Source organism: Urocitellus parryii, chromosome 3, assembly GCF_045843805.1.
Source record: "Urocitellus parryii isolate mUroPar1 chromosome 3, mUroPar1.hap1, whole genome shotgun sequence".
Classification (NCBI taxonomy): Eukaryota; Metazoa; Chordata; class Mammalia; order Rodentia; family Sciuridae; genus Urocitellus; species Urocitellus parryii.
Genome location: NC_135533.1, coordinates 165,736,226 through 165,756,944, shown reverse-complemented (window position 1 = coordinate 165,756,944; position 20,719 = coordinate 165,736,226). Strand labels below are relative to the sequence as shown.

The 20,719-nt window shown below is 43.0% G+C and overlaps 1 protein-coding gene across 2 annotated transcripts in view; it reads left to right on the top strand.

Annotated features, from left to right (window-relative positions):
* Ptprg (protein tyrosine phosphatase receptor type G) overlaps positions 1 to 20,719 on the top strand; it is a 715,889-nt gene that overhangs the window by 405,054 nt on the left and 290,116 nt on the right. For both annotated transcript variants that reach the window (XM_077796194.1, XM_077796193.1), the window contains exons 3-4: positions 1,520 to 1,699; positions 15,170 to 15,318. In XM_077796194.1, the coding sequence (XP_077652320.1) occupies positions 1,520 to 1,699; positions 15,170 to 15,318 (329 nt within the window). The remainder of the gene's footprint in view (positions 1 to 1,519; positions 1,700 to 15,169; positions 15,319 to 20,719) is intronic.

The window sequence follows — 20,719 nt, the reverse complement described above, 5'->3', positions numbered from 1 at the left end:
CTTTGCACAAGCTTGGATGTGTACTAATGCACAGAAATACCAGTGGATGAGCGAGTTGGTCCCCTGGCTCTTCTCCTCTTCTGTCTGATCTGTGAAGACATTTCTATGAGTGTCTGCATGTTTACATATATCAGCATGTGTATTTACATATACTCAACATTCTTATCTGAAAACCTTGGGTTTTATCTACCTAAAGTTGTCCAGTTTAGACTTACTCTATGTCTCATTCTCAAAAGGAGATTCTTCCTAATCTCTTTAGCAAAGATTGTGTCTTTCCCTGCTTTGTTATATTGACAAGGTTAAAAGTAGAATGCAGAAAATCCTAAGAGCTCATTATCCACTTAACAGACATTGACCCCACAACATTTCATTTCCAAATAGGGCAGAGAAAAAAATATAGGAGTTTTTCTGTGTTCGAGTTGGATTGGGACCTATAAGAATCATGCTGTATAATTGTATCTCTTCCTTTATTTTTATGGCATATGGTTTCCCCAGGTGTCTATTATTTCTATGAGCCCTGAATCCAATCTGAAGGCAATCTCATACTTCCCTCTCTGAAGAGAGAGAGGTTTGGAGAAAAAGAATAGTTTAACATCTGAGACCACAAACTAATCTAACTGGGAAATCTGTCACAATTCACCAAAAGAAAAGCCTGCCTTATTGTTTATATCATTTCTAATAAATCTCATCTAGTTTTCTGTGACTTACTTTATTTATTTAATTAGTCAGTTAGTTATTTTTGAGTGCCAGGGATTGAAGCAAGGTGCACTTAACCACTAAGTCACACCCTCAACCCTTTTTTGTATTTAGAGACAGGATCTCACTGATTTGCTTATGGCCTCACTAAGTTGCCAAGGCTGGTTTTGAACTTGCAATCCTTCTGCTTCGGGCTCCTGAGCAGCTGGGATTACAGGCGTGCGTTTCTGTGACTTTTAATTTTGATTTTTTTTCCCTTTCCTTTCTCTGTTTACAGACTTTGGTGGTGTTAGAAAAAAATTGTGGTTCGGATACTGTTCACATCAACAAAACATGCTAAGTTGATTAAGTCAGTTCCTTGTGAATGAATGCTCTGCTTATTTTAAGAAACTTGTTTCAAAATTGTCAAAAACGTGAACAACTCTTGACAGCCCTTCTGTGCAACTCCCTGAATCTGATTACAGGTTAAGTTAGCAGGGGTTATAACTCAGTGATAGAGCACTTGCCTAGCACATGTGAAGTACTGAGTTCGATTCTCAGCAACACATTAAAAAAAAATAAAGATATTAAAGTTTTTTTTTAAAACATAGCAAATGTTTTGATTGCATATCAAGAAGCTAAACTATTTTGGGTCATACATCTTTTCTGAAATCAAACCAATGGCATCAACCTATAACGTGTAATACTGCAAAATATGACCTCTTTAGAGTTGGCATGTGTTGGAAAATGTAGTTTGGTAGATGTGGGGTCCATCTTCCTGAGTCTTATTCATTCCATCTCTGATCCTTGAGCCCCGAAGATTGAAGTTGCTTTCTTTCCATAGGTGCCTATGGTCCTGAGCACTGGGTCACGTCCAGCGTCAGCTGTGGGGGTCGTCACCAGTCCCCAATAGACATCTTAGACCATCATGCACGTGTCGGTGAAGAATACCAGGAGCTACAACTCGATGGCTTTGACAATGAATCTTCTAACAAAACCTGGATGAAAAACACAGGGAAAACAGGTAGGCATCTTTACTTGTCTGTGGATCAACAGGAAATATTTTGTAATCTCTTGTGTTTACCTTTCCCGGAATTTGCTCTTAAATAGTGCACATGGCCATATGGAGCCTAAATTAATCATGTGACTTTGGGCAAAGAGCACAGCCACTCTGAGCTTCAATTTTATCAAAAATATATAAAATGTGGCTGGGCTTGGTGGCACACACTTGTAATCCCAGCTGCATGAGAGGCTGAGGCAGGAGGATCGCTAGTTCAAAGTCAGCCTCAGCAAAAGCAAGGCACTAAGCAACTCAATGAGACCCTGTTTCTAAATAAAATATAAAATAGGGCTGGGGATGTGGCCCAGTGGCCCAGTGCTCCTAAGTTTGATCCTTGGTACCCTCCCACACAAAGGAAAAAAAAAATATATATATATATATTTGGACAATGACATTGTTTCACCCTCATAGCATTGTAATGACTCAAGGAGTTAAAACATGTAAGGTAGATACATAGTATGATCTTTCCGATACCTATCCAGTACGGTAGCTCCTGGCCACAAGTGTCTATTTAAATTCAAGTTTTAATTAAGAATTAAATAAGATGGAAATTCAGCCCCTTGGTTGTACTGGGCACATTTCCAAAGCTCAGCAGCCGCATTTAGCAACTGGTATCGTATTGCAGATAGAGACAGTTATGTCAGATAGCACTGGGTCCTATGTACAGATGGAAATAAAATGATTTTCTTTGAGGTTTGGCCTTGTTAACATTTCTTATGAAAGCGTGGGCGAACTTCTCCTCCCTTGGTGTGTTTTCTGTGTGGTTCGATCCCTCCACTTTCTTTTTACCTCTCCGCCTTGGCCTTTGGGGATCTGTGAGTAGGTGTCATCGTCTTTTCACCATGGCTAATGTGGAGAGTGGCCTCCCCGCTCCGCTCATTAGTGTTGGGTAGCTCTCAGCTTCAGGATTTCCCTGTAAGTCGCTGTGTCCCCAGTGTCCGATCTGAAAATAAACACTGAGATGTGATATTATACTCCTGCTTTCTGCTGCCTGGGGTCACGTTGATGGCTAAAGATATTTTCTACATCTTCTTATTTCACTTCTTACAACTTTAACCCATTAAAACACATTCTCTTTTCCTCCTTTTCTTCCTTTCCCTGTACTTGGACCACTCTGAGCAATCCCTTTTAAATGCTGGACAGCCTGAGGCCCCATGCTGGGCTAAAATGACTTCGCTTTCAACCCTTTGGTTGGAAGCATGTTGTGTGAGCCCCAGAGCTGACTTTTCTCTTAACCTGACTGGCTGCCCATGCAGCTTGGGGGATCCATTTTCTTCCTGTGTGCCCGCCATGGCCTGAGATCATTCATGGACCGTAGCCTGGCTTGTTTGTAGAATAGCTTCCCATTCAGAACAGTGATTCCTGAGTTTGGGCTTTTTCATAAACAGTTCTTCCCATCTACCAGCTGGCTACCCTCTCCTCTATCTTCATTCATCTGTTTCAGTAGCTGCTATGGAAAAACTTTGTGCACCTGCAGTGTTTGCCGTACCCACCTGTCATCCATTCACCTCTGCTCCTCAGCCTGGGCTGTGTGCTTATCATTAGATTTCACAGCATCTACCCGTGCTCCTGGCTTATATGTCAGATGTAGCTGTCCCTTGAAGAACTGCAGTGGGAACATTCCTCTTTGACCATCTGATCGTAGCGGAGGAGAGCTTTGCCACAATGGGTGTGATCAGAGCTCAGAGCTCCGAGCCACCTCAGTGGCCCATTCTGGGGGCCTGTCAGTGGAATGCGCTGGGCTCTCTGATGCGGTTTTCTACTTGACTTACCACGCTTGACAGCCTTCTGCAAAGATAGCACGTTTCACTGACAGCTGGGTATCACCAATGAAAGGTTTGAGACGCGCATAGGGTTCACTCAGTGGAAGTTGATTCATGACCCTTGGTCTTCCAGAAGCTGATTATCAATCTCTTGTCACTCAGCTGACTTTCTCAAGTGATCCACAACTTGCTGCCTCTCTGGGAGTGCATGCTTCTGGTTTGAAAGCCCAGCTAGCCAGATCCATGCACATCTGTCTCAGCAAGCTCAGAAGCTCAGCGCTGAGCTGCAGGAATAAATCCCTGCTACTGTACTGATTCCTGTGAAAATTCATACTACCTAGGCCCCCATCTCATAAATCCTCTGAGATGGCTTTAGAGGAGGGGTTTTTATAAATCGACAGCCAGTTACATACAATTTAAAACAAGAACATGAAATTGTTTTCTTCATTTCACAAAGTGTCAATTCGAAGTCGTTTAGAAAGTTTGATGCAGAAGTCAACTTGTGGGGCTTTTTTTGTTGTTGTTGTTCTTTTTTTGCTTTTTTTTTTTTTTAATAAGCAGAAGGCTAGGAAGCTTTCCTTCTGTATATCTTGAAATGCCACATTAGCTCATCAATATTCAAGTATTTAAGAGAAACGAGAATTCATTTAATATATTAAATGAAGGCAACCTGAATAATTGCAGTCCTTTTTTTTAAAGCACACAAATCATTATGTGTTTTGAAAGATGTTATGAGTAAAGGAAATAGAGCTGTAGGAGCAAGGTATTTCATACAACTGCACATGAATCTACAATTACCTGAAAAATTAAAAGTTTAAATTTTTAAATAACGCATCTGACAGGAGCCACATGGTCTTGTCTTGGCTGCAATCATTCACTTTATATCTGCCTCTCATACCTTGTTATAGAAAATGCTTCTTTTGCTTAAATCATTAATTTTTAAGCAACACAGATTTTTTTTTCTCCTCTCCAAGTATTTTTGTGAACTTCATCTTTCTAGAAAGTAAATTCAAGAGGGAGTATTTATTTATTTATTTTTCCCTGATGGAAATTTACAGGTCACTTATCTGTAAAATAGACTCTGTCTTTGGATATTAAAATATGAATATAGAAAGTTAATATTTAAAGCAGCCTATTACATACAGACAGTAACTTTCCCATAAAACAGTTTTAATGTTCAGATCTGTCTTCACCCCCGAAACTGCTATATATCCCCATCCAGCAGAATCAATAGAGCGACTTCGTTTCACCTCGCCCACTTCTCGAAAGTTGTCTCAAATATCTTTACAAGACAGATAGCGTCTCTCTATTTCTTCCCAAGGAGCCATAACTAACTGTCCGTTGTGCCAGTACTCATTTCATTTCATCTAAAGTTATTTCTCTCTCTTTCATTTTCGAGGGATGAAAAGATAATGCATTCATCAGGAGTACTTCAAGATGATCTTGCTGTTGCTAGCATTAGCTTCTTGCTAAACGCTCAGAATTGAAGACTTCGATGGCATTTTTTGGATGTGTGTTAATAACCATGGTCCGTAAATTTTAACTATTAGGTGTGCTTTTTGATACACACACACACACACACACACACACACATACATTGAGATATATATATATATATATATATATTTTTTTTTTGTATCAGGGACTGAACCCAGTGGCGCTTAACCACTGAGCCATATTCTCAGCTCTTTCTTATATTTTATTTAGAGACAGGGTCTCGCTGAGTTGCTGAGGGCCTTGCTAAGTTGCTGAGACTGGCCTTGAACTCGAAATCCTCTTGCCTCAGCCTTCTGAGCTGCTAGGATTATAGATATGTGCCACCACACCTGGCTTTCCATGACTTTTTCTTAAATTCTGCACTAAGGATAAAGAGGAAATGTTCTCCATGAAGTACTTCCCCCACATTCTGTTGGTTTGCTGTATTTCTTGTTAGCCTACATTCTGTTTTTTATTTTTAATTTATTATTTTTTATTTTATTTGTAGATGGATGCAATTCCTTTATTTTATTTTATTTATTTCTATGTGGTGCTGAGGATCGAACCCAGTGCCACACACAGGCTAGACAAGTGCTCACTGAGCCACTCCCCCTAACCCAGCCTACATTCTTTCCTATTGGAGTGCAGAGACCACAGTTCTATTCCAGAAATAGGTGTTAATTTAGAAAGGATGGATGGCAAAGAGCATGGGTGTAGATAGTTAGATCAGGAGCCATTTCCTAGTATGTTCCTCATAAAATTCAGATGAGCATCCGAAGACCACTGTACTCACTTTATTTCACCTGGCCTTGGAACTTTTATGGGAGAGTATCAGCACAAGAACACACACATTTATGAACAAACAAATTACTGGAGAAACACAGAATCTTACTCCTGGTTATTTCTATTCACTGTCTTCCCAAGTGACTGTGTGACCCAGGTTGAGTGGCAGAGAAACATGTGGCTTTGCCCTTTTGCCCACACACAGGGGTAAGTGAGAGTCTAATGCTGAAACTTGCTCCGTGGTCGGGTTCCTGCAGTCCCGAGCTGGAGCTCACCTACTGCCTCTGTGCAGCCCAAAGGGTCGCTGTTCTCTTCCAAGGTTCTCGGAGACACCGATCCAAGCCTGGCTCTTGAGTGTCAGCACTGGGCTGCCACAGTGGGCGCCCAACTGGGTTTTCAGGTGCATTCTTCATGATACATGAGCTCCCTCCCAAATTCATGGGTTATGTTGCTTAGCCCCACCCCACCACCGTACCAGCCTGGTCACCCTAATGTCACTTGCAGGCAAGAGCCTTTGCCATCTGGAGATCGGAAAGGAAGTGTTTTACTCAGTTTTTTCACTACTGTGAGTAAAGGACCTGGACAGCACAAGTGTAAGGAGGAAAAGTTCATTTGGGGGCTCAGGGTTTCAGAGGTCTCAGTCCACAGACAGCAAGCTCCATTCCTCGGGGCTCGAGGGGAGGCAGGACATCATGGAGGAAGAGTGTGGTGTAGGGAAGCACCTCACATGGTGATCAGGAAGCAAAGAGAGGCTCCACTCTCCAGAGACAAATAGAGACCCCAAAGCCACGCCCCCAATGCCCCCTCCTCCAGCCACACCCACCTGCCTCTAATCCCCACTGGGGGTTGGTACCCAGGGCCTTGCACACTCCAGGCAAGCGCTGTACCACCAAACTACACCCCCAGCCCCAAGAATCAAAGTTTTTTAAAAAAATATGTATTAGGGCTGGGACTGTAGCTCAGTGGTAGGGTGCTTGCCTAGCATGAATGAGGCACTGGGTTGGATCCTTGGCACCACAAAAATAAATAAATAAATAAATAAATAAATAAATGTATTATGTTCATCTACAACTGAGAAAACTGTTTTAATTCATAATATCTATGGAGCAGAGATTTTGGTATTGACAGTACCCTAAATTCATTCTCATTTAATAAGAACTATCTTTTTTTTGTTTCTGGCGGGTTTTTTTAGAATTTTTATTTATTTATGTGTATACAAATGGAGCACAGCTTTTCTTTTCTCTGTACACAATGCTAAGTCGTAGCATTCATTCCATCATACGTGTACATAGGATAATAATGTGAGTCTCAACCACCATGTTTTCCCACTCTTTCCCCTCCCCTTCCCTCACTCCCCTCTGCCCAATCCATAGTTCCTCCATTCTTCCCTTACCCACCCTCATTATGTACCAGCATCCATGTATCAGGGAAAACATTTGGCCTTTGGTTTTTTTGGTATTGGCTTATTTCACTCAGCATGCTATTCTTCAGTTCCATCCATATTCCTGGAAATGCCATAATTTCAAGCTTTAAGGCTGAGTAATATTCCATTGCATACTATATACTAATATATATATATATATATATATATATATATATATATATATATCACAGTTTCTTTATCCATTCATCTCATTAAGATCTATCTTAACCCTAATAATCCTCTTGGCTGACCAGGACCTGGATCATTTCAGTTGACAGACAATTCTTCACCTGTATTTCCTTAGGAGTTCCAACTTGCTTTGTGCCAAATCCTTACCTTTATTTTTATGACAACAACCCCAAACCCACTTCAATTCTTTAATGACCATTAATTGGTATGAATGTGGGATATGGAAGAAAGACCAGTTTGGGGTTCATAATTCCTCATTTCTTTTTATCTCCAAGTTCTGTTGGTGTCGCTACAGATTGATGGCTAAGCAGGCTGCCAAGCTCCTTAGCCATCAATTCGTATCGACACAAACAAAAATGGATTTTTGGAAAAATCTCTGATTCAGCATCATTTGTACTGGGCATCCCTGACCCTGTGTGCGTATTACACTGGGTCATCTCTGCTTAGCTCAAGGTGGCCCAAAAGAGAAAGTTTAAGATTAAAATTTTGTAAGTCCATTCATGGATTAAGAAATTGTGACACACACAGACACGCGCACACACACACATGCACTGGAGTTCTACTCAGTCCTAAAGAATAAAATTATGGCATTTGCTGATAATTGAATGGAAACAGAATATCATGCTAAATTAAATAAACCAGACTCAGAAACTCAAAGGTTGAATGTTTTCTCTTGTTATGTGGAAGCTAGAATAAAATAGAGGACAGAAGGGTTGATGGAAGGCTAGGGTCACATTCAGGCACAGGGAAGATCAGTGGTGTACAAGAAAGTGATCAAGATGGAGAGGTGAGATGGGAATTGAATTCCATGCATGTAGGATTTTGTCGGGATGAACCCAATTACTATATGGAATTCTAATGCTCTGATATAAAAAGTCGTCCTCTGGTATACAAAAGGAGTCCATTCTTTTGAGGAATACTAGGCATGATTTGGCTCTTAACTTTATAAATTATTTTGTTCCAGAAGCCCCAAATCATTGTTTCTTTCTGCTTATTAACTATCTCATCTTATCTGAATCCTGGGATTCAGTTAGGACTGATTTCCCCACTTTTCTGTTGAGTGAGAGGCACCGCAAGCTCTGTTTCTTGTCTGCTAAGCTCCATTTCCTTTTTCTTGTCCCCTTGGCCCCACACTCTGCATTCAGGTTGTAGGTTAGAGTAGCTGCAGAGACAGAAGCACAGTTAACCACTTGCCCTGAAATTCAAGGTCACTTTGGAAGTCCCCTTTCTTTTTTATGGTGCAGAATCTTCTGCGAGACTCCTATCTGTCATATCCTCCATGGTCAGAGGGTTACCAAGTCCATGTTGTTCATCTGTGCTACATTTACTAGTGAGTTAACTGAGACCTAGGATAATCCTGTGGCTTGTCATCTCTTGGATGTCTGTTGTTCCAACACAGCATGTCCATGTCCAGGGTCTTTTCTGAATAACTGCAGGAACCTTTTTTTTTGTTTTCTACTGACCAATTTTGGTTTCCTCTCAAGCCTTCTCTATAGCGTAGCCATAGGAATCTACCTAGTTCTCTAATCTGATCTTGCTCATCTCTCTTTCCTTTTCTCTTTGGTAACCATATCAATGACTTCCCATTATTCTTGGGATAGAGACAGTTGGCTCACTATCTCTGCCTCTTACTACATCCTGCTTTCTGGGTAGAAGCACTCTGGCTTCCTCCTCCTCAGTCCTACTCCCACCACTTCCACTACCACAGGACCTTTGCATAAACTCTCTCCCTTGACTTGGTCCCTTCTTGTGAGCATTTCCCCAGGGAGCTCTCCTGATCAGGCAGCTCCTATCAAATCTTGACATACCCTGAGTTTGATGCCAATTTCCTAGAACCTTTGTTTCTGCGATCTGTTTAGTCCTCAGTGTCTGTCATTCCCATTGACCTTCAGAGGGCAGGAACTATGTCTGATTTTCCTGACTTCTCTTCCTCAGCAATTATTCTGTAACTATTTTCTGAGTCTGCACAATGGCAAGCGCCTGTAATCCCTCAGGCTCAGGAGGCTGAGGCAGGAGGATTGCAAGTACAAAGCCAGCCTCAGCCACTTAGTGAGGCACTTAGCAACTCAGTGAGACCCTGCCTCGGTGGGAGGCTGGAACTAGATCCCAGGCCTCCTGGCTTTCAGACCCTGGCCCTTCCTTTTCACCAAGAGCCCCAGGACAATACAGAAGTCAATATGGTAGAGGGTGGTCTGTGGTCCTGTGTTCAGATCCAGTTTCGCAGGCTTTGCTGGCTGAACAGAGCTGCAAATGGGAGAGGGGGTTCAGATAGCAAGCAGTTGGCATGCCTCCCATTTATTTTTCTTTTAAATTTTAGCACCAACTGCTGTTTACATAGATTTGTGGTGTGAACATTTGCTTTAGCCCGGCATTATATACACACATCCAACTTCAGTTATCAACTCTTGCTGGATATCCTGTGAAAAACTGCCCCGAATGCCAGGGCCGAGGTCATCCTTTCAGAGATAGAAGGAAACCAGTGCAATTCTGTCTTCACCCAGCAATCTGACTCCCTCACCGACCCTCGTTCCTGAGCAGAACCTATGGCTTCCTTATATTATGGGGGTCGCCAGACCCAGGGACAATCTGGGGAGAGCCATGGATCCTCTCCCTGGATTAATTACTTGATAAACAGCACTTCCCTGGAGCCGGCTGTCGGCTGGGACATTGGTGTGAATGGATTTCCTGAGTATTCTTCCTGTGTCCACCTTTGTGATCCTCTTTCGGAATTTGTGAAGTCCTTGCTGTCTTATTCCAGTCTTACAGAGCAGAGGTACCAAAAGATGCATTTTTTCTTAAAACATGGACCATGTGCAGTCTAGGTTTCCAATTCCGACTCCTGGATTTCTGAAGTGCAGCTGTGCTCAGAATGTGACTTCTCATTTCAGGGGTCATGGATCCAGAGAGCTGTAGGTGGCTGCCACCGTGGATTTTTTGACCTCTGGGTTACGAGGCCCTGACCTGAGCTCCCATCTTCTTCTGCTTTCTCCATCCTACTGCTTCCATTTTACCATAAGCCGTGTTAGCCCCCGGGGCCCGTTCTAGACAATCCACTCTCACGTATATGTTTCCTCCTCCTCCTCCTCTCTCCCCATCTGTCCTGGTCAGTTCAGGCTGCCATATCAAAATGCCATTTCAGTGAGTTGGCTTCCACCAGAAATAATCCTCAGAGTTCTGGAGACTGGAGATCCCAGGTCCAGGCAGTGGTAGACTCTGTCTGGTCAGGACCTGCTGAGAAGAGGGCACCTTCTCTCTGTGTCTTCAATAGGGAGGTCCTCTTTCAGGTCCTTGTGAAGGGCACTAATCCCATTCATGAAGCCCCCACCCTCATGACCTGATCCCTTTCCCATGAGCCCCACTCCCTCCTAATTCCCTCATGTTGGAGATCAGGCTCTGAGTTTATGAAGTTTGTGTGTGTGGGGGGTATATTAGTGAGCTCATTTTACCACCCATAAATTTACCACCAATAGTCCTGATGAGAACATTTAGAGGAGGGAAAGTTTATTTGGGGCTCATTGTTTTGGAGGTCTCAGTTCATAGTTGGCCAGCTCCATTGCTCTGGGCCTGAGATAAGGCACAACATCATGGAGGAAGGAGGAAAGCAGCTCAGGACATAGCACCAGGAACAAAGTATATACCCCCAAAACAGGCCCCCAGGGACCCACCTCCTCTAGCCACACTCTAGCTGCCTATGGTTCCCACCCAGCTAACCCCCGAGGGGATTAATCTATGGATGAGGTTACACCTCTTATAACCCAGTCATTTCACCCCTGGACTTTCTTGCACTATCTCCCACATGAGCTTTTGGGGGACACCTCCTTTCTAAACCATGACACGGGAACTCAATCACAGGCTGTGAGGCCAGTCTTGGAGCCTCTTGCATATCTACGTTCAGCTGTTATGGCCCTTGTTTTAAAATCTGCTTTTGTTTATTATTCTTGTAATGTTATATACTCGCTTTTATTTTTCAGTTTGCTTATTTTGTTTTCATGAAGTCAAATGGATTTTAAAAGAAAGCTTTTTATGAGCATCATCCGTAGGAAAAAACCCCATGCTCTTTGACATGGATAGAGTTACTGTGAGAAATTTTATGTGCATGGTTTATGGAAAATAAATCAGCTTCCCATGTTATCAAAATCTAGTTTAATACTTTCGGGGCAAAGGGGAAGGGAGTGTGTGCCAAGGATTTGTAGAGCACCAAACAGGAGATTTTCTTTTCCTTTACGTGATCCAAGGGATAGAAAGAATCCATTAGAGCAAATATCTTTTTAACAGCTGTGTTTTAGTGAACTAGAAGTATCAATCACCCCTTAAGATCTGCTCCAAGAGAGTATTTAGGCTATGCCTGGCCTTAGTGGTGGTCCTATGTCATGATGCCTCTTATTTTCTTTCTTTTTTGGGTGGGAAGGAGAGAAGGGGATGGTGGTACTGGGGATTGATCTCAGGGCCACTAAACCACTGAGCCCCATCCCCAGCCTTATTTTGTATTTTATTTAGAGACAGGGTCTCACTGAGTTGTTGCTTAGGGCCTCACTTTTGCTGAGCCTGGCTTTGAACTTGCGATCCTCCTGCCTCAGCCTCCCCAGCTGCTGGGATTGCAGGCATGTGCCACTGCAGCTAATGTGATTCTTATTTTCTTCCAGGACCATGTTGCTTTCATGGTGAACTCTATCTAAAGGGACAGTTCCACCTGTGTGGCCACCCCACTCCCTGTGCTGTACCCACGTTCCAGGCTTGATTCTAGAAATAGTTGACAGATCCCCCATTGCTCACATACGTTCCAGATTCCTGGCACTATACTCAGCTCTTTGGGAATGTGATTGCCTCTAAGTGTCAAAGGAGCCTCGAAGTGCAGGCAGGCAGTGTTGGTACTGCCATTTGATCAGTGGGGTAGGATACCTGCCTGAGGTCACGCCCCTGCCAAGTGGCAGGATGAGATGCCAGTCCTCTCGGAGCTGAAGCTCATAGGACATACTGTGTTCTCCGGTAACTACCTTTGCTCCCTTCTGTTTTGAAATGATGGCCATCCTCAGGGGTCATTAGAAAATTGTTACAGGATAGCCAGGATGATGCCCCCTCCCCAGTTTTATAAGTAAACAAAAATAGAATCCATTCTTGAAAGGGGCGAATGTATGTGAGGCACGCTGTGTGCTCTGGTGAGAAATACAATAAAATGAAAAATGAGATTAATGTTTCAGATTGTACAGTTCCCTAATTATGCCTTTAATTATTCATATAAAACAAGTAAAATGACCCCTGACAGAGACATAAATGATTTAGGATAAAATCAAATATTTATAGGATGACGCCGACTCCCTGCGCGTATTGTAACAGATGCACTCAGAATCTTTGCCTTCGTTCTCTGGATGTAAAATTTTATATATTGAATTTATAGCAGCATGAGAATAAGCAACAGTATTTAGGACTCTACTGAGTTAATACCTGGGTGTTTGGCATTGGATTGAAAGGTATGTGCAACGTATTATCTGATATTTTGGAAGCTACATCTTTATGTATATGTCAGTTTAGATATTATCTTAGCTAATATTTTATCTTCTAAGATGTTACATTTTCCAGGTCATGGAAGGACAATCTCTTTGCTTTTGTTTACCTTTTACTGTTTTAATTTGAGACAGTGTCATGCTAAGCTGCTTAGGGCCTCACTAAGTTGCAGAGGCTGATATCCAACTTTTGATCCTCCTGCCTCAGCCTCCCAAGTTGCCTGGATTACAGGTATGCACCATTATGCCTTGCTGTGTGTTTTTTTTTTTTAATTTATTTTTTAGCTGTGGGTGAACACATACCTTTATTTTATTTTTATGTGGTGCTGTGTATCGAACCCATTGCTTCACGCATGCCAGGCAAGTGCTCTACCACTGAGCTACAGCCCCAGCCCACACCTGGCTGTTTTGTTTCTGGTGTATCAGGGATTGAACTCGGGCATTGCACCACTGAGCCCCATCCCCAGCCCTATTTTGTATTTTATTTAGAGACAGGGACTCACTGAGTTGCTTAGCACCTCCAGTTTGCTGAGGCTGACTTTGAAGTCAAGATCCTCCTGCCTCAGCCTCCGGAGCTGCTGGGATTACAGAAGTGCACCACCACACCTGGCTTGTTTATCTTTTTAAGTGGTTAGTAAATCAAAAGGAGGAAGCACTCTGTGAAAATCATATCAAATTCAGATTTCCATATGGTTAAGCGAGGCTTCACAGGAGGCTGGCCTCAGTTATGTCATTGGGTATGCCTTTGGCTGCTTCTGTGGCATAAAGCCGTGACCTCATAAGTGCACCAGAGAGGGCGACTACTCTATTAAGCCTAAAATATTTACCAAATGCCTCTTAACAGGAAAAGTGTGCCAACTCCTGTTCTAAAACATGCCCCAAACAGGAAAAAAAAAATTAGAATAATACCCTAGCGTGTTTAATTGGCACAAGAAACACTTGCTTTTACTTCATTTCATCCTTTAATTTGCTGTCCCACTAATTGAACGTTCCCTGTATATTTTCTCAGAAGTTGGAGAAAAACTGCCTTTTGAATGCAATAAAAAGGGATTTATATGACTAGGGTTCCTTCTCTTGCGTTTAATGCTTCCTTTATATAGAAGAAGTACTGAAACTAATTGCCCTGTTTTAGAAATGGGTCATTAGTCTAGTCCCTATCTTTTATGGAGACCTCATTTGCATGCAGGGTTTCTCTCTGAAGCTTTAACTGGGATCTCTTCAGCAAGAGGAGACAATGAGGATCTGAGAGCTTTCCCATGGCCCACACAAGCTTGGCTTTTGGTCATAAGCCATTCGGTGTATTGGTTGGCATCTTACATGTACTTAGTAAGGATGTGTTAAATGAACTAATGGATCCACTTTAGGAAAAAGAAAATGTATCCCTTTTAAAATAGAAACTAATGTGTATGCATTTAGATATTAAGATTCTTTTGCCAAAATAAATTTCTCCAAGAGCCTTAATCTAAGTTGTTCTCCAGTTTTCTTTCTCCTTGTTCAAGAAGGAAAGATGTGTTTTTGCAATGAAGGCTGTGATTAGGTAGAGGTCCCCAATGTTGTGCATGCTCTCACGATTTTGTTTTCCCTCATGGACTAAAGGAAGTATTCATGTGTTTAGAATTAAGAGTAGAGAAGTTCTAATTTGCAATGTTCAAGTGACTTAATAAGTAGATTTTTCCACTGCAGTTTCCTGGGCATGTTTATCAAATGTCAAGACTGCCATTGCCAGTCCTAATTGTCTTCTAATTTTTGCATTAATATTGGGAAAACTTGCAGATTCCCTCCCTGATATCTTGCCTGTGTTTTCTGATCAAAGAAACATGCTTCATGCATCTGGCTCAATGTATACATTTCCTGTCTCATTTTCAAACCTTGAGTCTTGGGGTAGCCCCTGGAAACAGTGCTTAAAAAGAAACATCTCACTCTCCTGATAGTTTTGATTGTCATGCTAATTTAGGAGACACTGTTGCAGACCAACTTAGTTGGTCATATATATTCTCTCTCTCTCTCTCTCTCTCTCTCTCTCTCTCTCTCTCTCTCTCTCTCTCTTATATAATAAATGGATAAAAAATTCTGAGATTTCTCTCTCTGAGAATTGTCATGGTGGAGAATCTGCGGGTGATCTAAGCGTGTTCTGCTGCTAGAATGTCCTAATTTCTTCATGCCGGTGGTTTTGACTTGTTGTTTAATAGGTTGGTGAGGAGATAATTCCCACCATGACAATCATGAACTTTATTAGAAGCAACAGAAGCAATCCTTCCTCAGGGTGTGAAACTCACAGTGTGTTCCCCTTCTCTTTTAGTGGCCATCCTTCTTAAAGACGACTATTTTGTGAGTGGTGCTGGCCTGCCTGGCAGATTCAAAGCCGAGAAGGTGGAATTTCACTGGGGCCACAGCAATGGCTCGGCGGGCTCCGAACACAGCGTCAATGGCAGGAGGTTTCCTGTGGAGGTGAGAGAAGATCTCTAGAGATCTGCAAGCATGGCTGTCCTTTGAATGTTGATGTTAATCACATGCTCTTTCCTTACCTTCATTTTTTGTACAAATCAGACTGGATAGAAAGAAACATTTCTGCCAAGAAATCCTCCATAGGCTGGATATCGTGATGCATGCCTGTAATTTCAGTGGCTTGGGAGGCTGAGGCAGGAGGACCGCAAGTTCAAGGCCAGCCTCAGCAACTTTGCAAGGACATTTGCTCAGCGAGACCCTGTCTCTAAACAAAAATATTAAAACAGGGCTGGGGATGTGGCTCAGTAGTTAAGTGCCCCTGGGTTCAATCCCTAGTACCAAAAAAAAAAAAAAAAAAAAAAAGCCCATATCTATAGCATGTTATCTGGATGCTTCCTACCAGGCCTCTCCTCCTTTGTTCAAGGGGAGAAATAGGGAAATTGCAGGCATCCTGGTTTGGTGGACTCTCCCCTGGTCAATGCAATTGATCATTTGTTGATTTGACAGTCTCTTTTCACAGTTCATTTCTGAAACGTTTGTTGCTCTCCGAAGCCAACATTTTGTATGACACTTGGGTGACTTTCATTGTCACTCTTTGGAAAACTAGTGACATATGAAGAAGGGTCTCAAAACCTTCTTTCAGTTGTGAAGTTGTTTGGAGGGTTTTCAGCTCCTGGCTGCTGTTGAGAAAGATGCTCTGCTAGTGGCCTGCATCTCTGTTAACTTTGCCTGGATGGATGGTGACATTTTGCTTTAGTCCTGACATACCTTACACCTTTTTACAGACCCTCGGTGCTGATGTGCAGGGAGGAGAGGGATCTGGTCACCAACTCCGTTATTAACGTTAGCTAGGGATGCGACTTCCCTTCTGTGGCTGACTCATTGTTGTGAATATTCTTCTGCTGTGATAAACGTGTTGGTTGGCTCCTGATGTGGTCATTCTTACAAGTGTATGGAAGGTCTAAAATGAATGTATTTCCTGTCTGTTATTCTACCCAACCATGGAGTGACTCTGAACTGGTAGCATGTTATCATCCAAGGAGCCAAGTGGCTAAGGACTTTCTCCAACCTTTAACATTTCTTGTCCTGCTCTGTGAATCCAGTGAATATGGTACCACCTAGGGGTTCTGGGTTTATTGTCCCTGTTCAACTAAGAATTGAAGAACAGACACAGATAGCAAGCAAGAAGTAGGTTTATTGCAAAATTGACAGGGATAGACCTCTCCCAAGAGAAGGAACCTCGGAGCTGGGAATCCAGTGGGGGAGTTCTGGCCTGTTCTTTTTATGGTCTCTGAAATTTCCTCCTTTCCTTATCTCCTCCCCTGTCCACGTGTGCCCCCCTGTCCATGTCTGTTTTAGTTTTTCTCTTGGATCCCCTGCTTAGGAGCACGAGTATGGACGTGTCTGGGTCCCTGCTTGTGTCCACGAGCACTTTGGTCAAGCAGGAGTTTGACCTCATTAGAAGACCCTCTCTGTGCTCCTCTGTTCTGGCCCCGCCCCGACCTCCTCACTCACCTTCTTGCCCTGGCCTCCTCGGCCCTTCTACATCTCCCTAAATACTTGAGGCTCCCTTCACAAAGAAAATACATGTGCGTATCCACACAGAGGTGTTCATTTGCTTTTAGTTGCTGTGAGCCTTTGGGGCACATTCCAGATCCAAACCCTAACCACATAGACTTGCATGTAATTTCTCCGGTTTTATTATTCAGCCCAGCGCCTCATGTCTGTGTTTGGACCTTCTCTGTATCCTTGGAGCTTAGGTGAACATGCCCTATAAGATGGGAAAATCTCTTTGTTTATAGAAACTTTCAAAGATAATAGGGGAATAAAATTCCAGGTCAGTTCTGTGATTCCCCAAGTCTGTGATCCCAAAAAAATTACATAATCATTTTTGCAGCAGATTCTAGATCGGCATTCTCTCTATCAATTCAGTTCTGACACCTTCTACCTGATAGAGCTTCAGACCCAGTCTGGAGTCTAGGTCTCTGGAATGTCTGTCCAACCCAAATTGGGGCTCCCTTAACCTACTCTTTGCATCCCATTAATTTGCTTGAGTGGCTCACAGAACTCAGGAAAATAGAAATGTTTCCTTGTTTATTATGAAGAATACCTTAAGGGATGCACACAAGTAGGCAGATGAAGAGATACATAGGGCACTGTCTAGAAGGGTCCTGAGCACAGGAGCTTCTGTCTCCATGGGGCTGGGGTGTGGTACCCTTCCTGCACATGGTTTAGTCCTTGTTCACTTTCTTGTAAGATGCCAGGGATCCATCTGTCCTAGAGATGTCCATGGTCAGTTTTCTGTCACTCTGACAAAATACCTGAGAAAATCAACTTAAGACAAGAAAAGGTTCGTGGTTTTTTGTCCATGATCACTTGCCTGCATTTTTTCTGGGCCTGTGGTGAGGCAGAGCATCATGGCAGGGAAGTGCCTGTTGGAGCTTATCTCCTGGTCACTAGGAAACTAAAGGAAAGAGTTAGAAGAAGGGACCTGGAATGAAAGGGTACATCTGCAGTGATGTGCTCCCTCCAAGAAGGCACCACCTCCATAGTTTCCACTACCTCCCACCAGGTCATGAAGTTATGAATGCATGCATGGATTGATCCATGAATGAGGTCAGAACCTTCATGATCCAGTCTCCTCCCCAAGGGCCCACCTCCGAAAATGCTGCCATGGGGACCAAGCTTTTAACACATGAGCTTTGGCAGACACTTTAGATCCAAATCCTAGCACTCTGCAAACCCTATCCCTTGGGATTTAATAGAGGATCCATTTAAACACGGACAGCCCTAAGGAAAGGTAACTGGACAAAAGGAATGTGAACCATTGCTGATCCTGTCTCTGTGCTCCTCTGCCTCTCTGTGCAATATTCTTTCCGCCTGGGTACAGAAGAGGTGTCTTAGGATCTATTAGCATACAAGGCAGGTTTATTAGCTTTTCATTTCTGTCACCAAACTACCTGACAAAACCACCTTAAAGGAGGGGATATTTATTGGGGGCTCATGATTTCTGAGGTCTCAGTCCATAGACGGCGGAACCAATGTCTCTTGGGTCCCATGTGAGGCAGCATATCAAGGTGGATGGGTCCAGAGAAGGACAGCTGCTTACCTCATGGCAACCAGCAAGCGGAGAATAGAGGGAAGAGGGGAAGGGGCCGTAGGGAAGATGCACCCTTCCAGGACATGTCTCCAGTGACCCATTTCTGCCAGCCACACTTCACCTGCCTACAGTGACCACCCAGTGAGTCCCTTCAAACCAGGGTGAGCTGAACAGTCAGGTTACAGTCCTCATAATCCAATCATTTTACCTCCAAGTATTCCTGCATTAACATGCCAGCTTTGGGGGGGACACCTTGTATCCAAACCATCATAACAGGTTACAGAATTTCTTCATGGGCAGCTCCAAGGCAGAAAGGTAGAGTTTCTCTGACTCAACTTGGGGAAGGGATTCTAGTTTCTGTGGTCTACCTTGGACAAGGGATAAGGAATCCTGGATGGAAACCAAAATATGCATATCTTAAGACCACATGCTCGTACTGATGCACAAAGAGGTCTTCCCACCCACTGTTCCTTGAAGAAACCAGCGATTGCTACTCTGGGAAAACAGTTCATACTCTTTCTCATTGAGCTGACAGATTCTCAGTACACAGATACTCTCCCTGCACTGGGAGTTCTCTCTCTCTGGACTTCCTGTCCTAGTCACACTAATTATATATGTCTCCTGTGGAGGGATTCTACTTCTCTCCTCCCTTTGAATGGATGAATCATTTCTTAGAAGTCTTGCTTTATTTATACTTGGAAAACTTGATTTCCAGAAGCCGGATGACATCATGCTTTTCTAAGTGTGGGGTTTCCCTTCTGGTCTTGCTGTCGGGTTCCCATTGGCAGTGAGAGTGGAAGGGGCAGTCTGGGTCCAGCCAGCTCTGCTCAGAAGCCTCTTTGTCTTCGAATTGGGTTACCATTTGTTCCATTCATGTTTCTCTGGACAAAAGATCTGTGCTTGAAAGCTTGAAAAAACTTAACCGGGCAGCTACCTTGGCAAGGAAAAAGTCTGTGGAGCTAGGAACTGGGAACCCCAACTTCATTTGTCACCACCTCCTCTAATACCTAGACAGCCCGTCTCCTCCTTATATTTTATTGTGGAAAAATGCACAGAATAGATGCATACTTTCATGAAACCTTATTACTTATTTTAAAATAAGTGTCTCAGTTTTCCATTACTTAAAACCATTGCATTCAGAAGCTAATCCACGGTGGCATCTACGACTGATTGTTTTGACCAAGTCGCTTAAGGTTTTTTTTTTTTTCTTTTTATCAGATGGTAGGTAAGGATGCCCATATTAATTGGGTTTCTCCTCCAAGCCCATCAGGTTGCACGCTTGCTTTCTACAAATGTGATAATCATGTTCAATTTCTTAGTGGTATCTTTGGAGGAACTCGAATTTCAGAGATGAGAGGTAACGGAAGCAAATTTAACTTTAAAATATGCACAACCCAGTTGCTCACTTTTGTCCAAAACGTGTCTGCAATTTTTTATGTTAGGTTGCTTTATTTGAGCTCTTTGTTAATGCTAGCTCTTTCTGAAATTTTTATACTGTTTGAACATCTCCGGGGTGGATTATTTCTTTTCATGTAACTACATCATACTTCAAGAAACTAGAGTGAAAGTTTAAAAAAAATAATTAATGTGTGATGGAATAATTTAACAGCATTGAGGATAGTATTTATCCTGTATGTAACTGTGCATGAGGGCTAGGGGACAGTCATTGCAGGAGATTGCACTGGGGCTGGTAGAATAATTCAGTGGTGGCTCTCAACTGAGGGTGATGTCCTATCCCCTGTCACCCTGGCCAAAGTCCAGGAAGCACTGTCTGGAGACATTTTTGATCACACCATGTTAGCAGGGATATGCTATTAGATTCTAGTGTGTAGAAGACAGGCATGCTCCACAGCTTCCCAGTACCCAGATGTTACTCGTGTTACCACTATGAGCCACAGGATCAGAGAGAGCAGGGTGTTGAGTGGAACTGAGTCTTTTAAACACATTTGGAGACTGAAGATTTGATGGGTGCAGTGGCACATGCCTGTAATCCCAGCAGCCTGGGAGGCTGAGGCAGGAGGATCATGAGTTCAAAGCCAGTCTCAGCCACAGTGAGGCCCTAAGCAACTCAGTGAGACTCTGTTTCTAAAAAAAAATACAAAATTGGACTGGGGATGCGGCTCAGTGGTCAAGTGCCCCTGAGTTCAATCCCCGGTACAAAAAAAAAAAAAAAAAAGAGGACTTGTCTCTTGTGGGTGGAATCGTTCTTTGCCTTGTGCCCTATTAGAATGACTGGTCCTGCCTGTTAGACTCTACTGTTCATACAGTCACAACCTTGGGAATTTCAATAGCTGCCTCAGTCCT